Source organism: Eleginops maclovinus, chromosome 16 (assembly GCF_036324505.1).
Source record: "Eleginops maclovinus isolate JMC-PN-2008 ecotype Puerto Natales chromosome 16, JC_Emac_rtc_rv5, whole genome shotgun sequence".
Lineage (NCBI taxonomy): Eukaryota > Metazoa > Chordata > Actinopteri > Perciformes > Eleginopidae > Eleginops > Eleginops maclovinus.
In genome coordinates, this window is record NC_086364.1 from 13,167,762 (window position 1) to 13,181,013 (window position 13,252).

Here is a 13,252-nt window from a genome sequence, read left to right on the forward strand (position 1 = left end):
ACACAAAAAGTCAGAGTTCCTCTCCTGTGTAACCTCACAGGCATGCAGTAGCAGGCTGGTGCTATTTATCAGTTGTTTCTCCTCCCCCTCTGTTTTCCCAGGCCTCGCCTGCATGTCCCCCCTGCACTGACCTCATCAGGCCTTTGTTGGGAAACAAAGAGTGTTCAGGCATCTGTTTTCAGGAGAAATAAAGACATAGGGTGCCAGGCAGAGGAGGAGGGCCTGGAGGAGGTATATGAAGTTAGGCTTGACCGACCCGATCAATGAGAGTCACATAAAAATCAAACAGGAGCTGCAACAAAACATATGCTCCCACACGACAAACTTATTTGAAACACTTTCTGAGAACCAGAAAAATCCTGTTTCACTGCTTTATGAATTTCTGAAATCTCTAAACATTGCCCTTGTGTTGTCTCCAAGAGTTGTGCCTTTGTTTTTTCAAGGTAGAGCTGGTATTTCCTGTATATCCTGCTCATTCAACCAGCCCACTGCTCTCTGTCGCTGCTTCTCCCTCAGTTAGCTAATCATTACCCCCACAACGTCACAATATGATCCTTCTGTGCTCTCATATAGAAAGCTTCTAGTTGGTACAGATTACTTTGCACGTTTTGACTGAATCCAAGCCAGGGCAAATACAAAAAAAAAAAGGGTGTTGTATAATGCATACACGTTCCATTAGCTCTAATGAATAAGTAAAGAGCAGCGATGCAATGAGGAAGTTCCTGAAAAGGAAATGCAGTCTGTTGTTGTATCCCTCTGGGATTTTCACTCACTCTTAACAGCATAGCTCTATGGGAACTGAAATGGTTTGTAGTATTCACTTATAGATTTGGGCCTTGTCACATTTGTTCTTATCTCCCATATTCTATATGTTTTGGGTACTTCCTGTAATATATTCATATTTTGAAGTGTTTTTTGATCTGCTGAAATGGTGCCTTATATAGGATAAATGTTATTTTTTGGGGTATTAGCAGATTTAACATAACAGTGTGTCTCCACTTACAGCTCACAGTCTGTAATTATGTTAAGCCTGTGTGTAGTTCTTCAGTGATCACCTGCTCCACTGAGCTAAGATGCTTTTACATCAGGCAGTGAAGGGGTTAAGTCTGACTCTGCATGCACCGAGCAGGCCTCCCTCCCTCCCTCCCTCCCTCCCACCCTTTCTCTTCTCTCCCTATCCATCCATTTTTACTGTGTGTGTGTTTTTTAGGGGAGGGCTGTGCCATCTGCAAGCCTGGATTGGGATATACACTCACAAGTAAGTTTGATAACAAAACAGCACTACCGGGTTTAGTTTTGGATTCATTTTGAGCACAAATGGCTTTCATCTGCTTTGTATAGGCTATCTTTTTTTAAACTATAATTAATTTTTCTCCCGGAAAGCTACGAGATATGTCGAGAGACGGAGGCGTTTCTTTTTCCACCAAAAGCCTCCCCAAGTTGGGACCCCACTGACGCGCTATGACATGAAGGTAAGAGGGAAAGCGGACGCAGAGGGAATCAGGGTCGTGTTCTTGTTATTCTGTCGAGGTTCCAACTTTTTAAACTCCCGAACATAGCTGAGTCACGGTCACATACTTTCACCTACCCGATCATATCATTTGACGCAACGTGCATGGCTCCACTCGTCCTAGTTTGGGACAAAAAGGACACGAGTGAAATCGAGAGCCGTGCTTTCAGCGGTTTTTGTGTTTTTCCAAACATCTGTAAGGCATAACAAACACACCTGGGCCAGCATGTAGGCCTGATCCGAGAATAGTTTGATTCCCAAAAGTATGATCAAATATGTTGGGAAATTACAGGCTTACTTTAACCTATTTTGTTTTTAAACTGGAAAATGTGCTTTAGATAGTTATTGAGTCTCCAGGTGTAAACAAACAAGGTACATATATATACTCCAGTATGTAACCATGTCAAGGTCACAAGTTATACTCAAGCTGCTTGAGCAATATTTGTTTTCTTATGACAGATAGAATGACTGATAGAAGGAGTATTTATGTGTGTAGTGGTGTGGAGGGGGTGTTGCTTCCCTTATCTACCTACTATTAACAGGGTCAATGTAACTTAGTACATGAACTCAATAAGGCTTCTACAATTGGCTTAAATTAAGGATTTCCAATGAATGGTACTGTGTACTTCTATTCTACTACATATTAAGGGGAAATATTGTACTTTTTGTCAACTAATAAATTGTGATATATTACATATTATTACACATTAAGCTACCCAACTGTATTAAAGCCAAAAAACACCAGCAACAGTCCAATGTTGAGGGTAATGTGATAGTACTGGACAAGCAATATTGTATATCAATAACTATAAAACAATCCTATAATATACTGTAGCTAAATTTGATTTGTAATCCTGTATACTTCTTTTACTATTGGTACTTAACGTTTATTATGATGCCTTTTCATTTACACTGTGGCCTTACTACTTGTTATTTAGGTACAAAATCTGACTACTTCTTTCACTACTGCCTTTAAGTCTGTGAGACCAACATTCATGGAGGCCTCCAGATTGTATTAGAACTCTTGTCAGAGACAGTTTAATTGGCACCCTTGCATTAAACCTCCACTCTAATTTCCTCCTTGATTTTTAAGGCAGTTACTGGAACATTTGAAGCAGTTATCTATTCCTCACACACTCTCCAGCCAAGTGACCCCAGGGATCAGGAGATAATGGGACTAAATGACGAGCATTGGTCACCTCTTGAGATTTTACCTGTGGTTCGCTGAGCCACAAGCATGTTTCTTACTACCACTCTACAATTTATTTACAGCACTCTCATGATATGACTGATTTCGTAAGCCACCCAAGTGTTGTCACCTTTTATTCATAGCATGCCCACAGCATGTTGAGGGTTTTACAGCATTAAAACTCTAAGGTTTTAAGGGAAAATGTGTGACTTTATCAACATGGCTTTATTTAACATCCTTTTTGAATGTGTTTTGTCATAGGGATGGATACTGACCACTATAAAGCCTATCTCTCATCTCAGGCTTCTTAATATTTTGGAAATGCTTACTCATGACACAGCACTTTAATCTTAAGTGAAGAGGGATTGATTCTTTATGCATTTCACTTTCAAGTTAAATAGATAAGACAGACGTTTGAGCTAAACCTTTCCTAATCAATTGACTCACAGCCCCGCCTTTGTGGGAAAAGCAGTCCAATGTCCAGGACAATGTGATAGTACTGTGCATTCAAATATATATATGACTATTGATGTAAAACAAATGTAAGAGATAGCAAAGTATTCATGCTTTTTCTGGTAGACTACTGTGTGGATAGTATAATGTAGTTACATTTTTGTCGGTCTGTGAATGCTTCGAAGCCCTACTGCTGCTGTGGTGATGTAATCAGGTCAGAAAAACAGCGGAGTGCCCACCCTTCCCGGTTTTTGCTCAAAGGTAAAACACAGATATATACACAGACAAGTTAGGTTGAAGTCCCTTTGTCCGAAACTAATATTTGCTTTGTTTTTAGAAATTGATTTTAGAATAGCTCTGTCAAACTACTCATTGCTTAAGAGCAGCGCTGTGTATGCACTCACCGAGTTGTTTCAGGGAAAACTGAGCCCAGGTGTTGTGTTTCACATTGCTGGGAGGTGCTGAGTTGTTTCTCTCTCATTCCAAACACAATTACTGAGTGAAACAATGTGTAAGAGTTCAGCTCTAGTCAGCAGAGCTGTTTGTCACAGAAAGTGAAAGGAGTAACTGAAGAAGATGGTTGTGTGTTATCGGTGAACAAGTTATCTCTATAAATATTTGATATTAGGATATTAATTATAAATATATATATGTTCTTTCCTCAGGAACACACTTGTGGACATCACTGAAGTAAAGGAGTTCTGCTTCATTGCATTTCTCCACTGCACCGATTTCTGACGAAAGCAGTGGGCTGGCCTGCTGTTAGACTTATTCCACCACCTGTGAAACACTACTGCCATCATGCAGACCTCATCGCTGCGCCGCCAAGTGAAAAACATGGTCAACAACTTCACAGAGGCTGAGGTCAAGGTACGGGAGGCCACCTCCAATGATCCCTGGGGTCCTTCCAGCTCGCTTATGTCTGAAATCGCAGACCTGACCTTAAATGTAGTGGCTTTCACAGAGGTTATGGGTATGATCTGGAAGCGGCTTAATGACCACGGTAAAAACTGGCGCCATGTTTATAAGGCAATGACCCTGCTAGACTACTTGATCAAATCAGGCTCAGAGCGTGTGGCCAAGGAGTGCCGCGAGAACATTTACACCATCCAGACACTGAGAGACTTCCAGTACATAGATAGAGATGGACGGGACCAGGGTGTTAATGTCCGGGAGAAGGCCAAGCAACTAGTGACTCTGCTGAAGGATGATGAAAAGCTGAAGAAGGAGAGAAGCCAAGCACTGAAGACTAAGACGCGCATGGCCGGGGCAAGCAGTAGCTTAGGCTCTACATCTATGCCTCCTCCATATCCAGGACGTCGCACAAGCCAGCCAACTGGGGCGTATGGGGATGAGGTTGGCAGGTGCAGAGGCTCACCATCCTCTTCCTTTCACTGTGAGTAGCAGAGACATCTGATATCTGTATGATTATCTGCATGATAACTATTTTCTGTGGCATGTGATCTGTCAGTTTGTCAGGAATGCACACATAACAGATGAAAGTTCATCAGTTAAAATTAAATGTAATTTTACACACACAATCTCCATAAATGATGGAGGCAGATAGAAGAAAAGATGAACAGCATTCCTCACCTAGGTTTTCTATTTGATCTCGGTAAAAAGGTAGTCTATAGATACACTGTCAGTTAATTGTGGTGTTTTTACAAGCTTTATAAATATAAGAGTTCTCCTTTTAAATCAACTCGGAATTCTTTTTTTGATTTGATTGTTATATTACTGGGTTAGATATTTAAATGAAAAACAATCTATTCTTAAAAACATTAATTAAATTGATCCATTAATCCAGATCAAGGGATCAGTACACACCCATCTTCACTACTGCCAAGTTTTGAGATCTCGATATCAATGAACTCTCACTTGTCGTTTCTCAATGGGTTGGACGCTATTTAATACCAGCTTCCCTTCCAACAAGCTCTGATGAGTATTTAATTTCTTCTTTTTTGGCCTCCAGTATTTCAGTTTTGCTCCATACTGATGGTTGGACATCTGCATTCCTTTCATTCTCCTGTTTACAGCCACGTCAGCTAGACTGGATTGACAAAAGAAAGGAATCCCTGTTTGTGCATGTCTCAATCAAATGTGAAAACACAACTGGACCCCATGTTTACATAACTGTACGATCTGTCTGCTACTGGCAGGGATGTTGGTTAGGTGGCTAGATAATACATATGACCAAAGTGATTCCTCAGTAACAGTGTAGAGGTTAGGGCCTCTGACATCATTGACTTGAGTAACATATTTTGAAAAATAATTGTGTGTGGGATCTGTAGATGTCTGGTGTGCATCATTTACTTGGGCATTTGTCTGTTTGGTTTTACGGTGTTTATTCAAAGGTGTTAGTCATTGGCAGAGCTGTGACTTCAACAGAACAATTGGAGGCCTGTTTCATTGTGTAAACTGGGAAATGCCCACAGATGGTCTCTGTTTCATTGCTTCAAATCCCTCAAAAATTCAATATATTCTTTACGTGATACAAGTTTCTTGAGTATATTTTGTAGGCCAGAAAGTGTGCCAGTGGAAACATGTGGCAGACGTTACCACATCTAAGCCAGAAGTTCAGTGATGAACAGAAGCAGTTTGGTAAACAGAAAAAAAACATATACATCTATCTTTAAAATCATCAGACACTGCTTTGACAATCAAAGCAAATATTTGAAATCACTTGGTTTTTATTCAGGAAGGAATGCTTTCAGAAAAAACGTGCATTAGTGTGATGGTCATGCATGTGTTTCCCACTTGTCTGCTGCTGTAATTCCAACTCTCTTTTTTGTTGTTTCGATTTTCTCGCTTTGCCCTGGATGATTTTAATATTTAATATTTTCAGGTGAGGATAGTTGTGGATCTCTTTTAGATTTCAAGACCCTGGCATGGTGGTATACTGATGGCATGGATGGGGGGCATGAGGTTGGCAGCAATTAAGTGCCAGCAAGCATTCCAGCATGTTTAGGGGCAGCACAGTGGAAATGATTGGTTTCTGAGACCTGACTTTGCCAACGTGTGGCCGGCTTCCCTCTTTTAGCCCCATGACCCACAGCCTGATGCCCAGACTGGTATACTGCCGGCCCCCCTGGCCCCTCCCCCCCTCAAAACCTGGACATGCGTCCTGGATCCCACCCAAAGGATTCAGGGTAATAAGGTGGGCCCCACTCCAACCTGTCCATTCCTTTGCCCCTCCACCACCCTAACTCTCCACACAGGCGCACCATTGTTCAGGCAGAGTTAGGCAGGCCGTGGCAAGCAATGCCAGCAAAGGCCCTAAACAACGGGCAGTGGAAACAAATTAACATGCAAAAACAGTGTCAGCCTAAAGGGTTCCTTCATTGTTTTCCTGTTTATTTTTATCTGTTAATGTTTCTGTTCACACTGGTCTTCTCTGCCTCGCTCCCTGTAGCCTCTTCTTCCTCTCCTCGACTTGCTCCAGACATGGAGCAGGCTCTGCCCTCAACCAGTGGAGAGGAGGAGCTGCAGCTGCAGCTGGCCCTGGCTATGAGCCGAGAAGAAAGTGAAAAGGTACCTCTAACTAAGATATCACACACACAAACCTCTCATCCTTTCAGCACATGAGACACACTACTAGTGCCTGTCTCTACTAGGCCGCCATTTCACAGAAAGTGATCTCATCAATTCTGTCTCTGATTTGGTCAATAATAGCTCTTTGACAAATCCGTGTGAGCAATGCTTTAGAGTGAGGAAACTGCGAGTGAGGAGCCAGACAGGATGTGTGCATTGATCCACTCCTACAGCCCATCCTAGTCTCCATGGCAAGGACAGGCGTTGCCTGCTGTGACTTCTGCTCTGCTTCTATGGGAAGTTATTGTAGTGCACAGCAGTTTCTGTGATACTTCTGTATCTGAATCACATTAAATCATTGAATTTATAGAAGAATCATTTAAGCAAAATCTAGTTTTTTTCTTTCCCTTTGAAAAGTCTTCCTCCTAATCATTCCTGCTTGACCCTATAGCCGCCTCCTACAGTGGATATTGATGAACAGACCCAACTCCAGATTGCTATGACTCTCAGCAAAGAGGAGACCAAGAAGGTACAAGTATGCTGGGATATAGGACGACCTTTTGCATCCTTTGCACTCAAGCACATCTTCTGTTGCTCTTTACACTAAAAACCAACTTCACAACCAAGTCACAGCCCTATTGAGAAACTACTGCATGTACTACTCACTCTCCTTACTACATCCGGCCTCAATCGACCATGAACAGGAAAAAGACATGTTTTGTTTTTTTCTTCCAGCAACTAATCAGATGAGGCATCATCCTTCTGTTCCACTAACCATTACATCTCTCCTCTTATTATTTCAGCAGTATGAGATATTCAGGTCAAACACTTTCCTGTTGTGGTATCAGGGAAGGGAAAAAGGTCTCTGCCGGATTGGGACACCTAGAATTGCATGCACTGTATTGTTAGTTTTCCAAGGATTATACACTTTTGTTGACCAAATACTAATTGAAATTTCCTCACTGGTCCCCCTACCCTCCCAGCCAGTCAAACCTGTACCTGCTGCACTAGATATGGATGAAGAAACCCAGCTCCAGTTAGCCCTGAGCCTGAGCAAAGAGGAGCACCAGCAGGTAGGGTTTGTTGTTGTCAATGGGGGTTGGGGCAAAAATACCCTTTTTTTTGTGGAGATGCTGAGATTTAAACGTAGGTTCTCATGTCTCTGTTTCCTGTGGCAACAAACAGTAATTAAACACTGATGCTCTGGTCTCTCCACAATTGTCCAGTTTTTGCCCATCACACTCACTATATCTGGGTCATACGTTGCCCAGAAAAAAATATAAAATCTGGCGTCGGAGCTTGTGAGCAGTCGTTGAGTCATTAATACACTATGAAGTGACGAATTACAATATGGGAATTTTGCCGGAAGCTGTAATGCTGAAAGGCCACCATGTGTCTGTCTGTTGACAGGAGCAGCTCAGTCGCCAAGGAGATGAGATAACGCTCAAGAAAGCTCTGGAGGAAAGCAAACTTGAGATGGAGTCTAAAGGCGGGGTATGAAATATTGGGGTATGGAATATCTCAATGGGGGTGATGAAATACAACCATAAACTGTTGTTAAGTGTTTTTCCCTAATGCTTCGAGGACCGAAATCAATCAAGTTTTACATCGCCAGAATTAAAATACACTGTTTGAAAAATAAAACAAGTCATAATTTAACTTTGTCATTAAGGATTTGATAACTGTCTGAGTGTAGAAGCTTAATTGACCCTGTTTTTCTTGTTTTTGTCAGACTGCCTTCATGGACCTTGTGGATGTTTTCGCATTGCCCTCAGCTCAGCCTCCTAGTGACCACCGATGGAATAATGCCCCACACCAGGCAGCTGCTCCTCTGGGGATAAGGGATCCCTGGGACTCCCTTGGTGAGAGTTGAGTTAGCTTACCGTGACTACAGATTGAGATTCAAGGATGAGTTGGTATTTTTTACGAACGTAGCTTTTTATCATATTTTAAGGAACTGTTTCGTATCCTGCCATATTCTGGTTTATAATCAGAACAGGAGGAGGCAGAGATTCACAGATTATTTTTAATTTAGAGCAAATATGAAGAAATATATCCTTTTAAAAATTTCCAACTGAACCTTTGAGCTCCAAGTTGTGTAGAAAACAATAAACATGTGTTGCCTTTTGCATGTGCAGTGTTTGAAAATAAACCCCCTCATTCTTTATATTCACGGCACAATATGCCTACACTTCTTGCTAAACCAGGAGCCTCTCTCTCATTCACTTCTCTGTTACTACAGAAGGCAGCACCAACGCGCCGAGGGTGGATCCTGCCTGGATGGCACCGCCAACTTCCAACAGCCCCCCTCCACCTTGGGAGCCCACAGTCGATCCCTGGGATGATCCGCAGAGCAACCTGAAGGCCCCCGGCCAAGAATGGGCCTTCCCTGCTAGCACAGGTGATACATGCACTCATGCAGTTCATCCTTAAACTAACTAGGAGGAGCAACATAGATATTTAAAATGATTTTTTTGTATGTGGGTATTTTTATAGCCCCCTCTCGAGCTGATCCTTTCTCAGCACTCAAGGGAGCTACAAGGGACCCTGGTCCTCGACCTGGAAGCCCCTCAGGTAAACAGTGTATTATTTTACTGTTTTCATTGTGGTTCTGTGTATCCCACACACTTGCAAATTAAGAACTCACTCTTTTTCCGCTGTTAGATGGGGATTTGTTTGATGAGGCCATGGATGGAGGCCAGATGAACGTGAATGGGCGGGGGGAGGGCAGTCCTGAGCTTTATGACCTGTCACGTCTTGGAGAAAGCTTGGCTGCCCCCAGCCCTCGTACATGCCGGACACCGGAGGCCTTCCTGGACCCCACAGCAGCTTCCTTGGTGAACCTGGACAGCTTGATCCCAGCAAATCCTCCAGCCAAGATCATGAACCCCTTCCTATCAGGTAAAAATTGTATTTGGCTGAATATGCAATGCTATTTTAGTTTAACAAGGGAAAGACCATGGAAGTCAAGATATATAAAATTAGATGAAACTCTAATTTTATATCAGTTATGTGTAGATTGATCTATTCCAATTTTATTTTCTTAGATTTATGCCGAATCTAGAGGGAAAAAAACGTCTTCATCAATTAAATTGGGGCTGTGTTTGATAGTAGCACAACCATATCAATGATCCATTTACAAACTCTCGCACAACTCTTGCAGTATAATCACAGTCAAATACATTGAGTCGTTTGCTTAAAACGTTAGTGTGTAACTGTTAAAAAATAAAAAATATAAAGGTTTTGGTAAAAATAAACAGCGTTTTCTTCAACAATTCTTGTAACCCTGAGTATTTGTTATACAAATGGTCATTTTGTGGGGGAAGTATTCCTTTGGGGCAAACCTAATAGTTTTCTGTTGTTTCTTTCTGTCTAGGGCTGAGTGCTCCTTCACCCAACAATCCATTCCAAACTGAGCAGCCCAAACTAACTCTGAATCAATTGGGCTGTGGCCCGATATCTTCGGCGCCTCAGGGCACTTCCCTTCCATACAGTGCCTCCTTGCCCCTGCCTATGAATCACCAGCCTACTAGCCTCCCTATGTCACTCACTCACCCCACCCAGCCGGGTCTGGGCCTGCTGGGGACCCTCCCTGAGCCCTTGTTGCCCTTCTCTTCATCCAGCACCGACGGATCACAGGCTGCACAGAGCAGCCAGAACCCTTTCTTATGAGGATCAACTAAACTGGAAATGTAATCTAAGAAAAAGGGGAACGCTATTTGATTTTGCTCTTGAAATATAATTCTAATCAAAGACTGAACTTCAGCCCAAAGGACTTGTATGACTTGTTGTTTTTATAATGTGTTATAATATAGCTACCCTTAGATTGATGCACGCTGGTTCGAACCTCCAATGCAACAATCTGTCCTGCTACTCTTGTCATGATTGCATTAGTACGGTACATACAAGTGATAACCCCTTTTTTATCAGAAACCATTAGTGTCATGTTAACCTTCTAAGGCCATAACCTTTTGTGACTTCAATTTAGACAAAACATACACAAAAGCACAGTTTGTTAATTGTTCACATAGCCACAATTACCAGGCAAATGTACTATGGCTTTAGAAGAAGGCAACAAGTCTTCTGCACAATACTTCTGCTGTCATAGGCAAAAAGAAAAAAATTGATTCCTGTGAAGACACAAGAGAGTTGGAGGGATTGTGGATTTCTCTTGGCATCAGAACTGATGAGAAACAGCAGTGTGTACATTATTATTCTCTAGGGGAATTAATTGCTGGGCTTAACTGAATGAAATTATAGTTTTGGAGGAAGTGCTTCAGAATTGACAATAAGCAAGAAAACATGAGAAATGTAATAATCAAGAGTGTTATGCATTGCTTGTGAACCACTGAATCATCAAATATAAGGGTGAAATCGCAACACTGCGTCATTCTTTAGTTGGTGGTATTATTTTGTATGTTCTCATTTTCTGTGATATCAAAGCATTGTAATGACATTATGAAATCTCAGCCTCACAATAGTTTTAGTTTCAGTATGTGTTAACGTTATGCCCCCTGCTGGTAGTTACTCATGCCACTATGCTGCATCACATACAGACATCACTGACAAGCTCTTCTTACATGTGTTTCTTACAATAACTATCAATTAAAATGTAATTGTAAAAGTTCATTTTGTTTTAACATAATACAAGTCTTAACATAGACCTGAGAATCACACTGCAGTCAGTCATAAATTCCAGCAGTGTGTCTGTGGCATTTAAATAGTAAAGGTGACCAGTAAAACAAATACTAACTGTAGGTAAGACCTACAGTAGTATTAGTTTAACAAGAGTTATAGTACTTAATAATCATTACACCCTGCCATGATATCACTAATATATTGCTTTTCCCGTTCACATTGTTGAACAGTAGCCATATTTATATGGAACCAAAGATACAGCACCAGTTTTTTAAACACATTATTAAGTCCATCCAAACTGTGTGTAAATTGTCTTTGAACACTGACATATCTTGCCAAAAAGCAAGATCATTCAAAGTCCTGTTGCAGAAGCATCTTTTCATAAGGAAAACATATGATATTTCACTTGACTGTGATGGACTCCAGCCAACTCAGCACCTCCTGAAGTCCCTGTCCAGAGCGGGCACTGAGTTCCTGTGTTGTGATCGGCTGAGTAGCAGATGCAATGATGTCATCCATTCTGAACAGCGACTTTATCTCTATGAGACTCATAGTGCAAGGCATGTCCCTGGACAAGGGGGAAAAGAAAAACAAAATTAGAAAATACACAATGGCGACAAACAACCCCCACCAAGAGACAGAATTAAGATAATGGATACATATTGTGTTCCATCTGCTGACACTGACAACTTGCAGCTATGGTAAGTAAATGTATGAATGTATGTTTGAATGTCACCTCTTGTTGAATAGAATAAGCACAGAAGCATTGTGCAAAGGCTCAGCGGAGAGAACTGACAGCAGCTGGATACAGGAGGCGGATATCTGAGCAATGTTGGCTGAGTCCACCATGAACTAGGAGAAAACAAAATAAACAATAAATAAAGCCACCAGTCTGTTGTCAACTGTTGCAAATTAACACAGTAAAAACAACATACAATTACAGAGGAGCAGTCTTTGAAGTAACTTGGCCATATAGGACCCATGCAGCCTCCCAGCTCTCTCAATGTCACCTTCTTCTTTTTCAGTTTCAGGTCTGTCAGGTTGGTTCCAACCTATGGAGGTTCAAACAAATATATGGCATTACATGGATGACCTTGTTTCGTAAAAAAATGAGCCTGCAAACATATTAAAACTACCTTTCAATAACACTTACTGTAGGTAGGGTAGAAGGAGGCTCACCCAGTTCCTCTAATCCATGCACACTGAGCTGTACACAGAAAATGTCATGGAATATATCCAGTGGTGCAAGTGCATTAGCTTCAGAGAAAGCAACTTATTTCAATATAATATTTAAACAGTTTATGATATATTATACGACATGTTTGACCAGTTATAAAAGGGACATTTTGTAGTCATAATTTCGATACGTGTGTATGTTATTTTAAATACAGTTTGACAGTATCATGTGATTTATTTGCTCAAACCCAGTCTGCAAATATTCTTTCAACTAAATTATTAGTTTTCCGGTGCAAGATTACACATACAGCAACATCCAATAATTATCTGCACATCGCTTGTATACAGTATATGGATTATTAACTCGTTAATTTGCGTAGTGAACAGTTACTTGCATTTACTAACGTTAGACCAGCTCATCAGGCTGAATTAGCTTACGTTTGCTAAACAAACCAATTTACTTTCATTATTATTTTCTGCCTTATTTATGTATTTCAAAACATTCCGTTGTGCATAAAGGATATTTTGTAGACGTTTCAGCAACAACGTTTTCCCGACGCCAGTGGCTCCAAGAAGCAGACAAATGTCATTGCTGTTCATTTCGGTTCAGGAGCATACCGAAGCTAATGCTAGCATGTAGTCGTTATAGCTTCATTTAACACCAAGGCAACGCTCACGTGGCCGTCATTCGTTGCTGTGATAGGACGAAATAAAAATGAGTCACTTCCGCTGTTTTTCTGATTGGTTACCATTTC

At 41.3% G+C, this 13,252-nt stretch overlaps 2 protein-coding genes across 4 annotated transcripts; one reads left to right on the forward strand and one right to left on the reverse strand.

The window, feature by feature from the left end:
• Positions 1-1,159: 1,159 nt before the first annotated feature.
• On the forward strand, positions 1,160-11,063 carry epn3a (epsin 3a). 3 transcript variants are annotated; one of them, XM_063904074.1, is made up of 12 exons: positions 1,160-1,258; positions 1,384-1,472; positions 3,818-4,548; positions 6,565-6,683; positions 7,135-7,212; positions 7,667-7,756; positions 8,094-8,177; positions 8,416-8,545; positions 8,926-9,084; positions 9,180-9,257; positions 9,348-9,584; positions 10,060-11,063. In XM_063904074.1, the coding sequence occupies exons 3-12, from the start codon at positions 3,954-3,956 to the stop codon at positions 10,353-10,355; spliced, it is 1,866 nt and encodes a 621-aa protein (XP_063760144.1). In that variant the 5' UTR covers positions 1,160-1,258; positions 1,384-1,472; positions 3,818-3,953; the 3' UTR covers positions 10,356-11,063. The 3 variants fall into 3 exon arrangements, with proteins under 3 accessions (XP_063760144.1, XP_063760143.1, XP_063760145.1); XM_063904073.1 differs by having other exon boundaries at positions 1,237-1,472; XM_063904075.1 differs by lacking the exon at positions 7,135-7,212 and having other exon boundaries at positions 1,237-1,472.
• arl16 (ADP-ribosylation factor-like 16) lies at positions 9,607-13,188 on the reverse strand. The gene is made up of 5 exons (XM_063904076.1): positions 13,021-13,188; positions 12,475-12,529; positions 12,257-12,373; positions 12,058-12,173; positions 9,607-11,889 (listed from the first exon to the last, which is right to left on the reverse strand). The coding sequence occupies exons 1-5, from the start codon at positions 13,095-13,097 to the stop codon at positions 11,724-11,726; spliced, it is 531 nt and encodes a 176-aa protein (XP_063760146.1). The 5' UTR covers positions 13,098-13,188; the 3' UTR covers positions 9,607-11,723.
• Between the last annotated feature and the right edge of the window lie 64 nt (positions 13,189-13,252).

Coding starts and splice junctions, on each gene's coding strand:
- arl16 (XM_063904076.1), bottom strand. CDS start 13,097: ATGAACAGCAATGACATTTGTCTGCTTCTTGGAGCCACTGGCGTCGGG. Junction 12,530..13,020: donor TTGCTGAAACGTCTACAAAA/TATCCTTTATGC, acceptor TTTCTGTGTACA/GCTCAGTGTGCATGGATTAG. Junction 11,890..12,057: donor CTTATTCTATTCAACAAGAG/GTGACATTCAAA, acceptor CCCCTTGTCCAG/GGACATGCCTTGCACTATGA.
- epn3a (XM_063904074.1), top strand. CDS start 3,954: ATGCAGACCTCATCGCTGCGCCGCCAAGTGAAAAACATGGTCAACAAC. Junction 4,549..6,564: donor ACCATCCTCTTCCTTTCACT/GTGAGTAGCAGA, acceptor CGCTCCCTGTAG/CCTCTTCTTCCTCTCCTCGA. Junction 9,085..9,179: donor GGCCTTCCCTGCTAGCACAG/GTGATACATGCA, acceptor GTATTTTTATAG/CCCCCTCTCGAGCTGATCCT.